At 47.6% G+C, this 16,164-nt stretch overlaps 1 protein-coding gene across 2 annotated transcripts in view; it reads right to left on the bottom strand.

Annotated features, from left to right (window-relative positions):
- Positions 1-483: 483 nt before the first annotated feature.
- The window catches only part of TMPRSS4 (transmembrane serine protease 4), a 39,891-nt gene continuing 24,210 nt past the window's right edge, over positions 484-16,164 (bottom strand). The window contains exons 6-14 of one of the 2 annotated variants that reach the window (XR_008380844.1): positions 14,477-14,578; positions 13,237-13,277; positions 10,592-10,751; positions 9,389-9,555; positions 6,958-7,056; positions 5,997-6,139; positions 4,389-4,538; positions 3,169-3,383; positions 484-1,710 (exon numbers count right to left, since the gene is read on the bottom strand). Coding sequence is in view for 1 of the 2 variants with exons in the window: in XM_053595966.1 (XP_053451941.1) it covers positions 3,372-3,383; positions 4,389-4,538; positions 5,997-6,139; positions 6,958-7,056; positions 9,389-9,555; positions 10,592-10,751; positions 13,237-13,277; positions 14,477-14,578 (874 nt within the window). In the remaining variant the exon portion in view is untranslated. The other variant, XM_053595966.1, reaches the window with a different exon arrangement.

Raw genomic sequence — 16,164 nt, 5'->3', positions numbered from 1 at the left:
TCCACCTGCCATGGCCTCCCAGAGTGCTAGGATTACAGGCGTGAGCCACCATGCCAGGCCAAATTAGATTTGAAAAAAATAAAAAAATGGGGGAGTATGAGCTTTAGATGTTTCTTTAGTGAAAGTTTAGTGGTGGTAAAGTCTGTTTCCGGTTTTTGAAAATGCCTTTACTTTTGAGCTGGGTGCAGTGACTCACGCCTATAATCCTAGCACTTGGGAGGCCAAGGTGGGTGTATTGCCTGAGCTCAGGGGTTCCAGACCAGCCTGAGCCAGATCAAGACCTCTGTCTCTAAATAAAAAAACCAAAAATAGCTGGGTGCTGTGGGGCTATGACGGGTGCCTGTAGTCCAGCTACTCAGGAGGCCGAGGCAAGAGAATCGCTTGAGCCTAAGAGTTTGAGGTTGCTGTAAGCTATAAAGCCATAGCACTCCACTGAGGGTAACAAAGTGAGACTCTGCCTCAAAAGAAAAAATAAATAAATAAAATGCCTTTATTCTTTTTTCTTTTTGCAATTTATAATCTTTATTTTTAATTCATTCACATTATTTTATACATGCAGTGAGACATTTTTAATCTTAGATTCATCTCAATAAGTTGAGACAAGTGTATAGTTTCGTAGGGACCACAATTCTTGATAGACCATTATAATCTCCTTGCATTCTGAAAATAATAAATGAGGCTGTCTGGAAAGTATCCAGCCATCATTAATACTGTTTTTCATACTACAGGCAGTCTTTCTTTCTTTCTTTTTTTGGCTGGGGCTGGGTTTGAACCTGCCACCTCCAGCATATGGGGCTGGCGCCCTACTCCCTTAAGCCACAGGTGCCACCACTACAGGCAGTCTTGAGTTACAAACATCCAACTTATGTACAACTTGCACTCATGAATGGAGGCTATCAGGTAATAGATAAATGTACCTGTTCTAATTTACATACAAATTCACCTTTAGAACACACCTATAGAATCTGCGTCACTGGTAACCCAGGGACTGTCTGTTCAACCCAGGACACTTTCTGTCTTCTAGCTCCTTCACTGCTGTGGGAAAGTCTGTCTAGTTGTAGCTTTCTGGTTCTGTGGTTGATGCAGATTTTCTCTCTGGATGCTTTAAAGCTGTGGTCCCCAACTTTTTTGGTGCCAGGAACCAGATTCATGGAAGACAAAATTTTCCATGGACCAGGGTTGGGGGGATGGTTTTAGGATGACTCATGTACATGACATGTATTGTACATTTTATTTCTATTATTGTTACATTGTAATGTATAATGAAATAATTATACAACTCACATAATGCAGAATTACTGGGAGCCCTGAGCTTGTTTTCCTGCAACTAGAGGCTCCCATCTAGGGGTGATGGGAGACAGTGACACCCAAAGTGTGTTGCTGCTATAAAGCCTGCCACCAGATGCAGCTGAATTGTCACTTGCCACTCACTGGTACGATTTTGATGTGAGTCTGCAAGCAATTTTTATGGTCTCTGTGCAGTCAAACCTCTCTGCTAATGATAATCTGTATTTGTAGCCGCTCCCCAGTGCTAGCATCACGCCTCCGCTCCACCTCAGATCATCAGATGTTAGATTCTCATAAGGAGCGTGCAGCCTCGATCCCTCGCATGCGCAGTTCCAGGAGTGTTCGAGCTCCTATGAGAGTTAAAGGCACTGCTGATCTGACAGGAGGCGGAGCTCAGGCAGTGACGTAAGCAATGGGAAGCATCTGTAAATACAGACGAAGCTTCAGCTCCCTGGCCTGTTGCTCACTTCCTGCTGTGCGGCCCATTCCTAACAGGCCGTGGACAGGTACTGGCCTGTGGCAGGCTGGGGAAGGGTTGGGGACCACAGCTTGCAGCTTTAAAGAGTTTCTTTTCATCTTTAGTGTTCTGCAACTATAATATGCCTAGGTGTGGATTTATTTTTTTTCACCTTAGCTGTATGGTGGTATATATTATATATTATATCTGGGATTCACACCTTTAACCAGTTCTGGAACATTCTCAGCTGTTCTGTCTTTGGATATTTTCTCTCTTTCATTGTTTCTATTCTCTCTTTCTGGAACACTGAGTATATTACACTTTACCATTCTAGCTTCCATTGCTTTTAGCCTGGTTTTCTTAGTTTTTATCTCCTTATTTATGTCTGCTGTACATTTAATAACTTCTTCAATCTACCTTCCAGTTCATTCATTCTCTCTTGATCTGGGTCTTAAATGCTATTTATCCCGTTTACTTTTTATTTTTTGAAATGAAAATGTTTTTCATTTTTATAATTATAGCCTTCCTTCCTTCCTTCTTTCTTTCTTTCTTGAAAAGGTTCTTGAACTGTCACCTAGGCTGGACTGCTGTGGCACAATCATAGCTCCCTGCAGCCTCGAACTCCTAGGTTCAAGCAATCCTCCTGCCTCAGCCTCTTGAGTAGCTGAGTCTACAGGTGAGAACCACCATACCTGGCCAACTTTTAATTTTTTTGTGGAGATGGGGTCTCACTATGTTGCCCAGGCTGGTTTCCTAGCCTCAGGTGATCCTCTCACTTTGGCTTCCTAAAGTGCTGGGATTATAGGATGTGTGCTATGGTACCTAGCCAGTTTTTATTTCTAAGACCTCTATTTGATTCTATTCTAAGTCTACCTGTCATTTTTGCTTGATTATCAAAATACCCATTTTTAACAGAAAATAACAAGTGCTGGTGAGGAGGGAGAGAAATGGGAACTCTTGGGTCTCCATGTCTCTGCTTTCTCTTGCCTCTATTTTGAGAAACAATTGTCTCCCTTGGACTTTTTTCTCCCCAGGATAAAGAATAAAGGTTCAATGGTCCTAGCTCAGTTCTTATCAAGCAGCCCAGACAGCCTATGCCAAAGATTTCACATACGTGTTTAATAATAGTGGCCATAGAGGTAATAATAACAACAGTAGGTTGCACTAGTGGTGCCAACAGTGGGACAGAGCATTTTACATTACAGTAAGTTTCTTACTCCAGTGGGCTTGGGGATGGGTGGAGGAGGAGAGGGCTGGCTCAGACCCTTTCCTCCTCCACGTTAGCCCTCGGTGATCTATCTGGGCTCTCATGGGAGTGGGAAAGTTCCTTCTCGGCTTAGCAATGCCTCTGAAATCTCAGCCCAGGCTCGTTCAGTGGACTGTGTCTCTCCCTGGAATGCTGGGAGCACCAAAGGATGACTGACCCAATGCTAGTGACTTCCTTCTGGGTGCCTCTGGGCTGTGGGGATCTCTTACAGGAATGGAGGCCCTTTACTGCTCCAAGGAATGCTGAGGCTGTGAGCGCAGAGGTGTGCCCAAGGGGGCTGTTGCTCTGTGTCTGACTTCAGGGACCCCTAGGTGGGCAGGGCACAGGGGAAGCAGCTCCCAGCACTGCAGAGGGGCAGCATTATAGCTCAGCCTAGAATAAAAGAGACCGAGAAAGAGAAGGTCAGATAATTTTAAGCTGGGCAAAGTGGTGACATGTGCAAAATGAATCTTCCTTTTCTGAAGCTCTTTGTTCCTTTTCCTACCCTCTAAGGGTAATCTCATAAGGAAATCTCATAAGCCTTTCATCCTCTTCTTTATCTGAATCTTCTCTTTGTTTTTTTCTTTTTTGAGACAGTGTCTTACTATGTTGCCCTTGGTAGAGTGCAGTGGCGTTACAGCTCACTGCAACCTCTAACTCTTGGGCTTAAGTGATTCTCTTGCCTCAGCCTCCCAAGTAGCTGGGACTACAGGCGCCCACTACAATGCCCGGCCATTTTTTTGTTGCAGTTGTCATTGTTGTTTAGCTGGCCTGGGTCAGGTTCAAATCTGCCAACCTGGGTGTATGTGGCCAGCACCCTACCCACTGAGCTACGGGCATCACTCTGAATCTTCTCTTTAAAGGATCTGTTAATCTCATTCTGTCACAAAATAGAGACTTGATAAAGCTGGGTGTATTCTATACCCAAAGTATTTGCATTTAACAGTAATGTCTGATGTGAGGAATTTCAGCCTAATTGTGGAATCCTAGGCTGTTGCTTCTTTTTTTTTTTTTGGTAGAGACAGAGTCTCACTGTACCGCCCTCGGGTAGAGTGCCGTGGCGTCACACGGCTCACAGCAACCTCTAACTCTTGGGCTTACGCAATTCTCTTGCCTCAGCCTCCCGAGCAGCTGGGACTACAGGTGCCTGCCACAACGCCTGGCTATTTTTCTGTTGCAGTTTGGCTGGGGCTGGGTCCGAACCCGCCACCCTCGGCATATGGGGCCGGCGCCCTACTCACTGAGCCACAGGCGCTGCCCAGCTGTTGCTTCCTAAGGTGGAAAATTATTTGGGTTGGAAATGATCTAAGAGCCATTTAGATCAAACCTAAGGATGATTTGGTACCCCCAGGGTGGAGGAAGGGAGGGTGGGCACTGTGCCAGAGCCCACCTGCTTACCTTCCGGACACTGTAGATCCAGTTGAGATAGGCTGCGACTTTGGTGTACACTCCTGGGGTGCTTGGGCCCCCACAGCCGTAGCCCCAGCTAACAATGCCCACCACCTCCCACTGGGTAGATCGGTACATCAGGGGCCCACCGCTGTCACCCTGTGAAAGGTCAGAATAGGGGCTGCTGGGAGAGCAGGCCAGGGGCTGGGCTTTCCTCCCTCCCTCCCTGAACTGGCCCTCCTGTTTCCCCGCACTCCCAGCACCCTGGAATACTCTTCCTTCTGGGGCAGAAGGGTCTTGCTGGGGTCAAAGAAGTTGTGAGAGTGCTGTTAGCTCTCTCCCAGAGACTCCTAACTCCCATTAACAGATTGAAGGCTCTGAGAGGTGTGGTAAGGAATCCTGGCTACCTTTGTTTAATCTAGTAGTCCCCAAATTTATTTAACCACTTACGGAGGGCCTATTTTGTGCCAGGTACTATTCTAAGCAATTGGGACTCAATTAATTAAAACAAAACAAACACCCACAAAGACTCCCTGCCTTCAGGAAGCTTAGAATCAAATGGCCTGGGGAAAGACAGTAAACAAGCAATAACGAAACAAGAAAAAGTCAGATCGTGAAAAGTACACTCGTCTGGGTGTCCGTACTGGCTCCTGTAGCCTCTGAGGCTTCCTCCCCGGCGGACCCAGGAGCATGGTAGGCCTCCCACCACCTCCACTGTGAGCTCCCCGAAGGCAGATCTGCCGTGTTCCAATGTCTGGGGCACCCAAGCCATGACTAACAGACACTTCTGACATGAAGGAACTTAGTGACTTAAAATGGGGTGAGAATCGGGTGAGGGATTTTAATGAAAATGGCTCAGGAGACTCTCCGGCTGTGTGGGGGTGTGAGAATACACAGAAATTGCTAAACTACCTGGCGGTGAGGGTGGGGTAGGGGACGCGCACCAGTGCCCATCCAGATGAGGTAGCTATTTTTGAGTGCAGTTCAACAGCTTGGGGACAGTCACGGAGAAAACAGACCTGGGGTTCCAGCTTTCAAGGGGCCTACAGTCCCATAGATCATGAGAAGTAAAAGTGGGTGAGGAGGCTGAGTAACGTCATTTTTGTCTGTGAAATAGGCATTTGGAATCTTTTTGCTTGTCTGCATTCATCCATCCATTTTTTTTTTTTTTTTTTTGCAGTTTTTGGCGGGGGCTGGGTTTGAATCCACCACCTTTGGTATATGGGGTTGGTGCCCTACTTTCAGCCACAGGTGCTGCCCATCCATTTTTTTTTTTTAAAGAGATGAGGTCTTGGTCTGTTACCCAGGCTGGAGTGCAATGGCACAATCATAGCTTAATGTACCCTTGAACTCCTGGCTCAAGCAATCCTCCCACCTCAGTCTCCTGAATAGCTGGGATTACAGGTATGCACCACCTTGCCTGGCCCCCATCCATTCTTACATCCCTATCTGACTATATTCTTTCCTCCGCTCCTCTCTTTCTCTCTCCCATCATCACACGTTGAGTGCCCACCATACACAAGGCTTCACAGGAGGCATTCAGCCTCTGGGTCTTCTCGTCTCTCTAGAACCTACATGTCTATCCATAGAACGTCTCAGGATCCTTGGAGGTCTCACCTGGCAGGCGTCCACTTTCCCTTCTGGGCTGCCTGCACACATCATCTTCTCCGTGACCTCCCCCTTGTAGGCATCATCTGCATTGCACTGTCTTCTGTCAATGAACTGGACTGCTGCCTGCATCAGAATGTCAGACATCTTCCCTGGAAGGTTGAAAACACAGTTACATTCCCATTCTTGCCTTCTGATCCCCCAGCTTACCCAAGTCACTTTGCTTTTTTGCCTGACACCTTGGTGGTTGGTCCTCCAGGGAGGACTTTTCTATAGGATGTCCTCCTACTCACACTTTTGGGAGTTGCTCCCTCTGAGATGGGTGCCAGCAGCCTCATGGGTGCCAGCTGCCCCATCACCCACATAGGATGGATGCCAGCAGCCTCACAATGGCTTCACACCACCCCCCAGGTAGGAGGAAGGGAAAAAGATGAAATGAAAAGATGCCAAGTACCATTACTCTTAAATCAGTCTGTATCGGGCCGGAACAGGACAAAATAATAACAAATGGGCCAAGAACTGTCATCACGAGAGTTAATGAGCTAAGTGCTGTGACAAATTGTTTTACTGATCCATTAGTTGCTAGATCTGCATTATGTTACCTTATTGTTATCCAACTGCCCTTTATGGTACCTATTGGCTAAACCGCTAAACTGCAAGGTTTGCTTCTGTAAAAGAAGGGTCATCGTGACTCGGTGCTTGCTTTTTACTTCTGTTGCCAACTTTCTTTTTGCTTCTAATTGCTTTCACCCCACCTGTTTGGTCCTTTGCCAACTTTCAGACTAGAAAAGCCCCAACTTCAGACCCCTCGATGCTCTCTCAGTCTGCTTTAGACTTTGCTGAGACAGCCCTGTGGTTAATAAAAGACTCCTTTTTGGAATTCTAATTTGAGTTGGTGCTCCTTAATCTCGCCCCATAACACCTGAAACAAGAACATATCTCGTCCTATGGTTCTGAGCCCAGAACTTACCTCCATTCTGTTCTGTAAAGCCCCAACCGATGACCCAGAGAGGGGTGGACGAAGTGAACTCTTCATTGAAGAAGGGCAGGCAGATGGGCCTGATTCTTTCTGCCAGGAGCAGAGAGGAAGAGGAAGACCCTATATTATTTTCTCTATTTTATGATTTTTTTTAGTTGCTACATCCTCTGATTTATTTAGTTGGTTAACTCTTGGCTCCCAGGAACCTCTGCTGATGGGGATTTTTCTTTTTAACTTCATTCAAATTAATATGAGGGTACAATTTTTATGTACATTGTTCTCACTTCCTGGGTAAAGCTCCCTTTGTAGAAGAGCCCCTCACCATGTGCTATTAGGCGCGATCCCGCCTCATGCCCTCCATCCTTCTCCCATACATCCTCTCCCCTCCATCCTCCCACTTCCCATTACCCCTGAACTGGACTATATTAGTATTTTATTGCTCTTATGAACATGTTTTTATATTGACTTCATATTAGAATGGAGTACTTTGGATATTTATTTTTCCATTCTTGCAATACGGGAACACTTCTACACTGCTGGTGGGATTGCAAACTAATACAGCCTTTTTGGGATAGAAGTATGGAGAATCCTCAAAGATCTAAAAGGAGACCTTCCATTTGACCCTGCAATCCCATTACTAGGTATCTATCTAGAAGAACAAAAATAATTTTACCACAAAGACATTTGCACTAGAATATTTGTTATGGCTTAATTTATAATTGCCAAGTCATGGAAGCAACCTAAGTGCCCATCAACCCATGAATGGATCAACAAACTGTGGTATATGTATACCGTGGAATATTATTCAGCCATTAAAACGGATGGAGACTTTACATCTTTTACATTTACCTGCATGGAGGTGAAATACGTTCTTCTATTTTATGATTTTTATGATCATGGGGCTCTTGCTGGTCTGGGAGAGACTGAGTTAGCTAATCTCTGCAGAGAGTAAACAACTTGCCTGTGGGCATGCTTTTAATACACAAAACAATTAATCCAAAGCTCACCTCCTCACCCACCTCCTTTATCTAATTCTCACACATCAAGTCAACATTTTCTCTGCCTTAAATCACTCCAGGGACAGGTACAAGACAAGGAGAGACCAACCTCTGTAGCCCAGAGAATTGCTCATGCTATCCAGTCCTTGCCTTGCCTTGTCCAAAGCTTCCCGTGAAAACCACAGCCATGACCCTGAGTCATGCTTAGCCCTCATGCCTTCTACCTCCTAACTGTCCCGGGTGATTCCCTATGTGGGTACCTCTGTTTCCCTCAGGAACTATAAATAATAAACTTTTCTTTCAAAGATAATTCATCACCTTACACTCCCTGATTAAAACAAATCTTGAAACAGACTTGGGGTTCAGGAGAGCCTGGCAGATGAGCTCTCTGAAAGGGTTCACACCAGGGTTTCTTTTTTCTTTTTTTGAGACAGAGTCTCACTATGTCACCCTTGGTAGAGTGTTATGGCATCACAGCTCACAGCAACCTCAAACTCTTGGGCTTAAGTCATTCTCTTGCCTCAGCCTCCCAAGTAGCTGGGACTACAGGCACCCCCCACAACACCTGGCTATTTTTTTGTTGCAGTTGTCATTGTTGTTTAGCAGGCCTGGGTCGGGCTCGAAGCTGCCATCTTTGGTGTATGTGGCCAGCCCCCTACTCACTGAGCTACGGCGCCGAGCCACACACCAGGGTTTCTATAATACTTGTACTGTGAGATGCTAGTAGAAGTGACAGGAGAAAGGATTCTATGGCTAAATAATTTTTAAAATGTGGGTTAAATACAGTCAAACAGTTTCTTTTAAAAAACTTCTCATACCTTTAATAAATGAATGTGCTCCAAAAAGGGGGCCTTCATATGAAAATGTTCCCTAAACTTATTTGATGATGGAACCCTTTCTTGCCCAAGGGACCAATGTCCTATGGAAACCACAGTTGGAAGTGCTGTCTGAAAGACTATTCAGTGTAAGCGCGGGGCATCTGATAGCTGTTCAAAGATTCTGTGGGTGGCCTTAGAATAATGAGTTCTCTTCCACGGGAGGAGAACAAACAGGGGTACAATGATCCCTTGGCAGGGATACTGTGCACTCTTGGGCATTGGTCACGGGTGGGAAAGCAACTGGATGATCTTTTTAAAAGGTCCCTCGCAACCCCAAGATTGGATGGATCTATGATTCCCACTTGAGAGGCTCCAAATGGAGAAAACAGACCTTGGAAGGATCTCTGGCAGGGGACGGTGTGGAGGGTTATCTGATGGCAGCAGTGATGTTATAGTTGGAAACAAATGGGTAAGCTGAGGTCTTAAGAGGAGAAATGATGTGCCAAGGCTGTCCAGTGAGCTAGTGGCAGAGTGTGAGTGAAACTTGACAGAAGGGGCTCAGGTGGCCCTTTGCCTGTCCTCCCAGTCCCAGGTACCACCTCTCACCTGAGAATATGAGTGGGGACTGCAGCTTTATAAGGGCAATGTCCTTCTCTTTGGGGTATATGGGGTTGAGCTCAATGACGACGATCTTGGCCACAGGCAGGGATAGGAAGTTGCCCACTTTGTTCAAGCCAACCCTCACCTTCCAGTTGGGCACATCGAGATACTTCCTGGGGGCAGAGAGAGCTGAGGTCAGGTCTGGGCCAAGCATGTCAGGAGGCTTTACCAAAGCCTGGGTCCCCAGGGCCTTGGGGTTGGGGTGCTGGGTGTTGCTCCCTAGAAGGTATATGGAGGGGAAGAGGCAGTCTGAAGACTCACCTACCAAAAGCAAATTCTAAAAGGAGATTTGATTCTTTTTCCTCAGTGAAACATGCCCAAGGAAACTTGACGGAGGGCTGGGGAAGGGGCTCTTTCTAACGCCTGGGTTAGGGGTCCCAGCGCTCTCTCCTCCAACCCTTTTCATTGTGTGTGTGACTCTCACGGCACTTATGCTGTGGTCAGTTACGCTATGAGCTTGTTCTCCTAATGCCAGACACAGCTTAGTGTGCAGAGGTGTTTTTCCAGGAAAGGATTTATAGCAGATTCTCAAAAAAAGGTTAAGAACCACTGGCTGAGACCGTAAACTCTTTGAAGGCAGTGATGGTCTAACATGCTTGAGCACCTATCTGGTGCTTGGTACCCAAGTGGGTACTCAGATGGTGAATGAATGAATAAAAAAAAGTGAGAACTCTTATGAGTGCCCTTCCTAGAGGTTTGGCCAGGTCTCTCTCTGCTGGATGGAAAGGGAATTGATACTTCTTAATTTTTTTTTTTTAGTTTCTGGACATAATGAGTAGCTGAGACTCTAGACCCTGGAACAATGTCCTGGAAGACAGGTGAAAAAAGAGTGGGTTCCAGGCCTCTAAGCAGAAGGGCAGAGCTTTTGTGGAGTTAACCAGGGGGTGGGGCGGGTGAGGACACTGGGGATCTGATGGTTTCCCACTGGGAGGGGTCATGCTTGCTGTCTAGCAACCTCTGCTGATATCCTTTCCTACCAAAGGGCATCACAGTCAGTGCCTCACTGGGGTGGCCACACTCTGGCAATGGTCTGTAGGGGAAGAATGAGTGGGTGGGGAAGTCAAGAGACAGGGTCTCAAGCTCTTTGGCCCTTTCTTGGCTCCCACTCACACCCCCATCGCCTGGGCCTCCTTTCAGCCAGAGCCTTACCTGAAACAGTGGGCGGCGGTGAGGATCCAGCGGTGGTCCAGGATGCTTCCTCCACAGATGTGCTGCTTATTATACTGGAGGCTGACCTGCCAAGGCCAAGAATCGAGAGAGGCCTGGGCCCCGCCCACCACCCGAGGACTCTTCAGGCTCTCCCCACAGGCTGCACTCCACATTGGTCAGAAGGAGAAAGAAAGCAGGAAATTAATCAACCTGTACAGGGGGGTGGGGTGGCCTCCTCTTGGGGTCCAACATCTACCATGAGCACAGACCTACAACTGGGATGGAAAGGTGGAGGAGAACCCAGCCACTTCTGAATTGTTCATGGGGTGATATCGAGTGTCCTAGACCACGAGCTTTCCCCAAATCTTCCTCTCCCTTTTTTCCCCCTGGCTTTGGATGTGTTTACGAGTATAGACTGTGAATATGGGCATGCCCATTGTGTTGGGAATTCATGACCTTCTAACCAAACTGTGATGCAAAATTATAAAAGCTCTGCCCAGGGGGAGTGTCCCTAGCCATGCCTGCTAAGCAAGAATAAAGAGACTCCTACAAGCTGCTTTGGGACCTGGAAGTGGGAAGAAAAGTGCCAGAAACTGAATCTTTCCATCCCAATCTCCTCCTTCTGGAAGTCCCTTCCCCCTGCTAAGCGGGGGTCTCCCAATCTGACATCTTGTCTTTCCACTGACCCAGCTTTCCCATCCTGGAAACAGGAGAAAGGTCTCCAATCTCAATCTCTGTCCCGTTCTGTGCCTCTCCAATCCTGGCGGCCACTGCCATGGTGTTCATTCTAAGGGGGAAAGGCTGCTGCCCTTTCCTGCATGTCCGGCACTGTGCTTTTCAAATACCACTTTCTTCATTCTATCCCGTCCATCCACTCAAAGCCCCTCAGCATCCCCCCTTGTGGGAAGGATAGAGTTCACACTCCTCCTCCTGTTAGGCTCCCACTGTCTTTGTGTAAAGTTTCCATCCAGCCAAATTGATCTGCTTGCAGCTCCCTAAAAAATCACTCTGTTTTTGCTCAAGGAAGTTGCTCCTTTCTGATATGTTATCTCTTTTCCTGTTTATCTACCATTAATCAATTCAACAAATTCATGGTGAGTTGCCCACATGGTGTCTCAGCGCAGTGCTGGGTGCTGGGAGAGAGTGGTGGGCGAGACAGAAAGTCAGTCATGGCCCTTCCCTGCCGTAGCCTCCAGACTCAGTTCTTTCTCAGTGTTAAGTCTGGGCACCACCTCTAGGCTGTCCTAGGAAGATGGATCCAGGCTTGCCCTATCTCCAACAGGGCCATAAATGTATCCCACTCTCAAAGTCAGACCAGATATCTTGTTTGGACAACTGAATATTCATATTCCAATCTCCTCCAAGGTGAAAAAAGAGCTAACCCAAGGCCTCTTTGTTTCCCCCTGCTATGAACCAGAAGAGACTTCTGGAACATTTGAAATAGATCTAGAGCTGGGAGTTTGAAGAGGGGATCCCTAACATTTCTCTTGAGCTCTGGGTTCTGCATAAGGAGTCCCTGCAAGGCCACGCCAACACTGTGCCCAGGGCTGAGTCCTGGGATACCAAAGGATTGTCCTCTGTTGGAATTTTCACAGCTGGTCCAGGTGTCGGCTAGCTTTTCACTGAGTTTTGCTTAAGCCTTGTTATCTGGGTGAGACAGAGGCTCCTTGAGGGAGGACCTGTCACTTGAGCATCTTTGTACCTCCAGGGCTACTTTGTGCCACACCTGAGCTGATGTCTGTGCATACTTAATGTACTTCACCGACAGGCGTCACGTGTCAGATCCCACACAGTAGGTGTTGTGGGGAATCACAAACCTCTTAACATCCAACAGGGGAGCATACACCCTCCCGAACTGCACAGGCAGCGATGGGACCCTCTTCCTCTTCTCTTGGGCTAACTGGCCTGGCTCAGTTCTTGCCCATGAAGCTGGTAGGATGAGCCCAGGCCATAGTGTTTGTTTTCCCTTTTTTCTCTGTTAGAGCTAGAAGGGACCGCTGAGATCCTCATTGAGCAGTGGACCAAAGAACTTGTTAGGAAAATTCGCCAGACCCCAGCGAGTTTACTCAAGGTTACTCAAGGTGACAGGTGAAGGTGACAGGTGCCCATGTCTCTCTGCAGCATGGCAACTGTGATCGCCACTCAGTCTGGGACTTCCCACAGGTTGTCAGGCCTCTCTCTTTCACTCAGTTGAGGATAGTGGCCAGCTCTATTAATTGTCTGGTATTTTCTACTCCTCCTGGCATCTGACAGTTAGACACATTCTAACAGTTCCATGAAATTTACTCAGGGGAATGTGGATAATCTGATCTCAGATACCTGAGCTGACTGGGACAAGGGAGGTTATGTGTGCCTTGATTAGGGGTGGGAAGGATGGGAGGCCCAGTGCCCCCTTTCCAGTTTTCCTAGTCTCTCTCACAGGTCTCTGCATAGGTCACGGGGTTGTGTACAGATGGGGGACGGGAGTTCTTAACGTCAACCATGAGATGGAGCACTGACCCACAAAAGCTCCAGGACTGAACTGGTAAGCTTGGGCCAAAACGGAGTGAAATTTGGAGGCTGAGATGTAGGAAAAAGGATGAAGGTCTTCCTTCCTGCACATTGCTGGCCCAGGCCCCAAACCCTCAGAGACGGGGCATACTCACCAAGGCAGTTCAGGGAAACCAGGGAGCCGGAGAGACAGGGTCTGGAAGAGACAAAAAGGGGGCTGTGGTTTCAGCTTCTCTCTTGGCTGGGAGGCAGTGACTCGGGACTTCTAGTGCTGGTAATTCAAGTCCCCTCCCAATACCTGGGAAATCTAGAACCTGCATAAAAGGGACATAGAAACAGCACTTGTACTTTAATTTGATTTGATTCATCCCCCTCACTATTGAGCACGAGGCCTGCCTCCAAGCCTAACCTGGCCTCCTGGCAGCCTGCGAGGGAAGAGAGCAGAGCCAGGAACAGAGTCTGCTGCGCTGACGACTTTCCAAATGCAAGAAGGATTTTGATGGGATTCCAGGCTAATGATCATTCTGCTACCAAGCCTGTCCTTTTCAAGATTTATTCTTTTTTTTTTTTTGAGACAGAGACTCAAGCTATCACCCTGGGTAGAGTGCTATGGCATCACAGCTCACAGCAACCTCCAACTCCTGGGCTCAAGTGATTCTCCTGCCTCCGCCTCTCAAGTAGCTGGGACTACAGGCACCCACCACAATGCTGGCTATTTTTTGGTTGCGGCCATCATTATTATTTGGCAGGCCTGGGCTAGATTCGAACCCACCAGCTCAGGTATATGTGGCTGGCATCTTAGCCACTTGAGCCACAGGCACCGAGCCTCAAGATTTATTCTTTGGTGAATAAGCAGCTCTCAGCAACATCCCTGAATGCTAAGAAGCCAACATCTTCCCTGAGCCACTTTACTGCAGGGAGGCAGATTTCATCTAGGGGCTATGCTCCGGCAGGGCGGTGAGGCACAGGCATAGGCCATCAGCAGGGCCACAGGGGCTCTTCCCTGGAGCGTTGGGCAGGTAGAGAGGTTTTACTTTGACCTGGGTGAGTGGTGGGGAAGGACAAGTGACCTTTGGAATCTTGCTTATTAGGAAATTTATTAGGGAACTGAAGGTGATAGCAAAAAAATTTGGTTTTACTATTCAGATGGATGGAAAGGTCACTTTATCTATCTCTCTGCCTTTGGGTAGGATAGCATACTTTGTCCAGCTCGCCATTGTATTAAAAAAATCAAGAAAACCTCTCAGAAATCTGATTCTATAGCTCTTGGCATTTCATGATCTGCCTCGCTAGGAGTTTTTGTTGTCTGGCTGGCAGTCTGCTCTGGGTGAGCTGGCTGTTCCCCTAAGAGCAGCGTCTAGCCTGCTGTAGGCTAGACGGTGTCTTCTCACTTACCTACTTGTGTTCAGCACCCGAAGCTGCTGGGTCTTCTCAGTGACTAGAACAACATCCAGATCCTGGTCTGGGTCCATCCTCACATCCCTGAAGACAGGCTTACTGCTCATATATCAGGTGGGAGAGAGAGTTGTGAGCTGGGGCTGGAGGTTAGAACAAGATGGTAGGAACAGTCCCTACTCCTAGGATACAGGATGGTGGAGAACATCTGGTGGATTGTAGCAAGAGAGTAGAGGTGGTCTTGGCCAGTGAGGGTGGGGCCTGTTTTGTTATACAGTAAGGAACATTCCCTTGGCATCTCAGGACTCACCCCTGGGCACAGTGTTGATGTGGCCTTGCAGGGACTCCTTGTCCAGAACCCGGAGCTCAGGAGAAATGTTAGGGATCCCCTTTTCAACCCCCCAGCTCTAGACCTATTTCAAATGTCCCAGAAGTCTCTTCTGGTTCATAGCAGGGGGAAACAAAGAGGCCCAGGGACCCTTGGAGGAGATTGGAATATGAATATTCAGTTGTCCAAACAAGGTATCTGGTCTGACTCTGAGAGTGGGGGTACATTTATGGCCCTGTTGGACGTAGGGCAAGACTGGATCCATCTGCGTAGGACTCCAGAGAAACATTTCTCTCACTTGGACCACCCTTCCTCTTTTTCTCTGCTAATCTATGCTTGCCTTCTTTCAAAGTTTATGTCTTCTCTACTCCAGGAAGACTTTGCTTATTCATCCCATCTCTCTGACTATTCCTTTACTAAATCTGTCCCTTCCAAATCTGTTCATTCTTCCCCAACAGTGCTAGAATGTGCTAGTATGTGCTAGTACACGCTCTGCATGGAGGGTTGGGTCAATTCCATGAGACTGGCTGAATGGCACATTCTTAGGCAGGAACGCTGCCACTACCTGCGTGGACCCAGGTCTTCAACCTGGGAGGATCAGAGTCTGTTATAAGAGCCCTCTAGACCTAGGTTCTGATGTTTGCCCCAGCTCTGATGTTTGTTTGATGAGTGACATTGAGCAGGTCCCAGTCCTTCTCTGAAGGAAGCTTCATTTCCCTTGAAGCCTCCGTTTCCTCCTCTGTCAAATGATGGGTGGAGTGGATGATCCCCAGGGTTTATCCCTCCTTAAACTGCCCATGGTTTGAGGGCCCTATAACAAGAAAGGCCTCCAATCCAGGTGGAGGAAAGAAAGTAGAGAAATTTGAGACCCAGATGAGGGATATGTTGGAAACAGACATTCCCAGGGATGTTAATCTCTGTTCACCCATTACATCCTCATAAATGATTCTGATGAACTTTGATTTTGTAGAGCTCTAGAGCCAGGTGGTTTGGTGCTTTAGTGAGCTCCGGAAGGACAGAAATTCTGGGAGCCTATTACATTAAGAACTCCTGGAGACACCCAGATTTCACAATCGAGTCTCAGCCTGCTGTGCTAGGTACAGCTGACGATGACACGGCAGTTGACTGGACTATAGTAGGGAGGAAGGACAGGCTGCAGGAAGGCTGGGTTGGGCTGGCTGCAGAAGGGAACAGCAGGTGTGGGGGGATGAGGTAGGGAGGTGGGGTGGAAAGCGTGTCTCTTCCACTTTTTGAAATGAAAGTGGCAGGGTTGCACCCCCTGGAGGATAAACAGCAGCAGAAGCCAGATAAGCAGAGCAGAGAGAGGAAATAGGTCTGATTGATTTGTAATGGCTGCCTG

Source organism: Nycticebus coucang, chromosome 6 (assembly GCF_027406575.1).
Source record: "Nycticebus coucang isolate mNycCou1 chromosome 6, mNycCou1.pri, whole genome shotgun sequence".
NCBI classification, from domain to species: Eukaryota; Metazoa; Chordata; class Mammalia; order Primates; family Lorisidae; genus Nycticebus; species Nycticebus coucang.
This window is presented reverse-complemented; position numbering and strand designations above follow the sequence as displayed.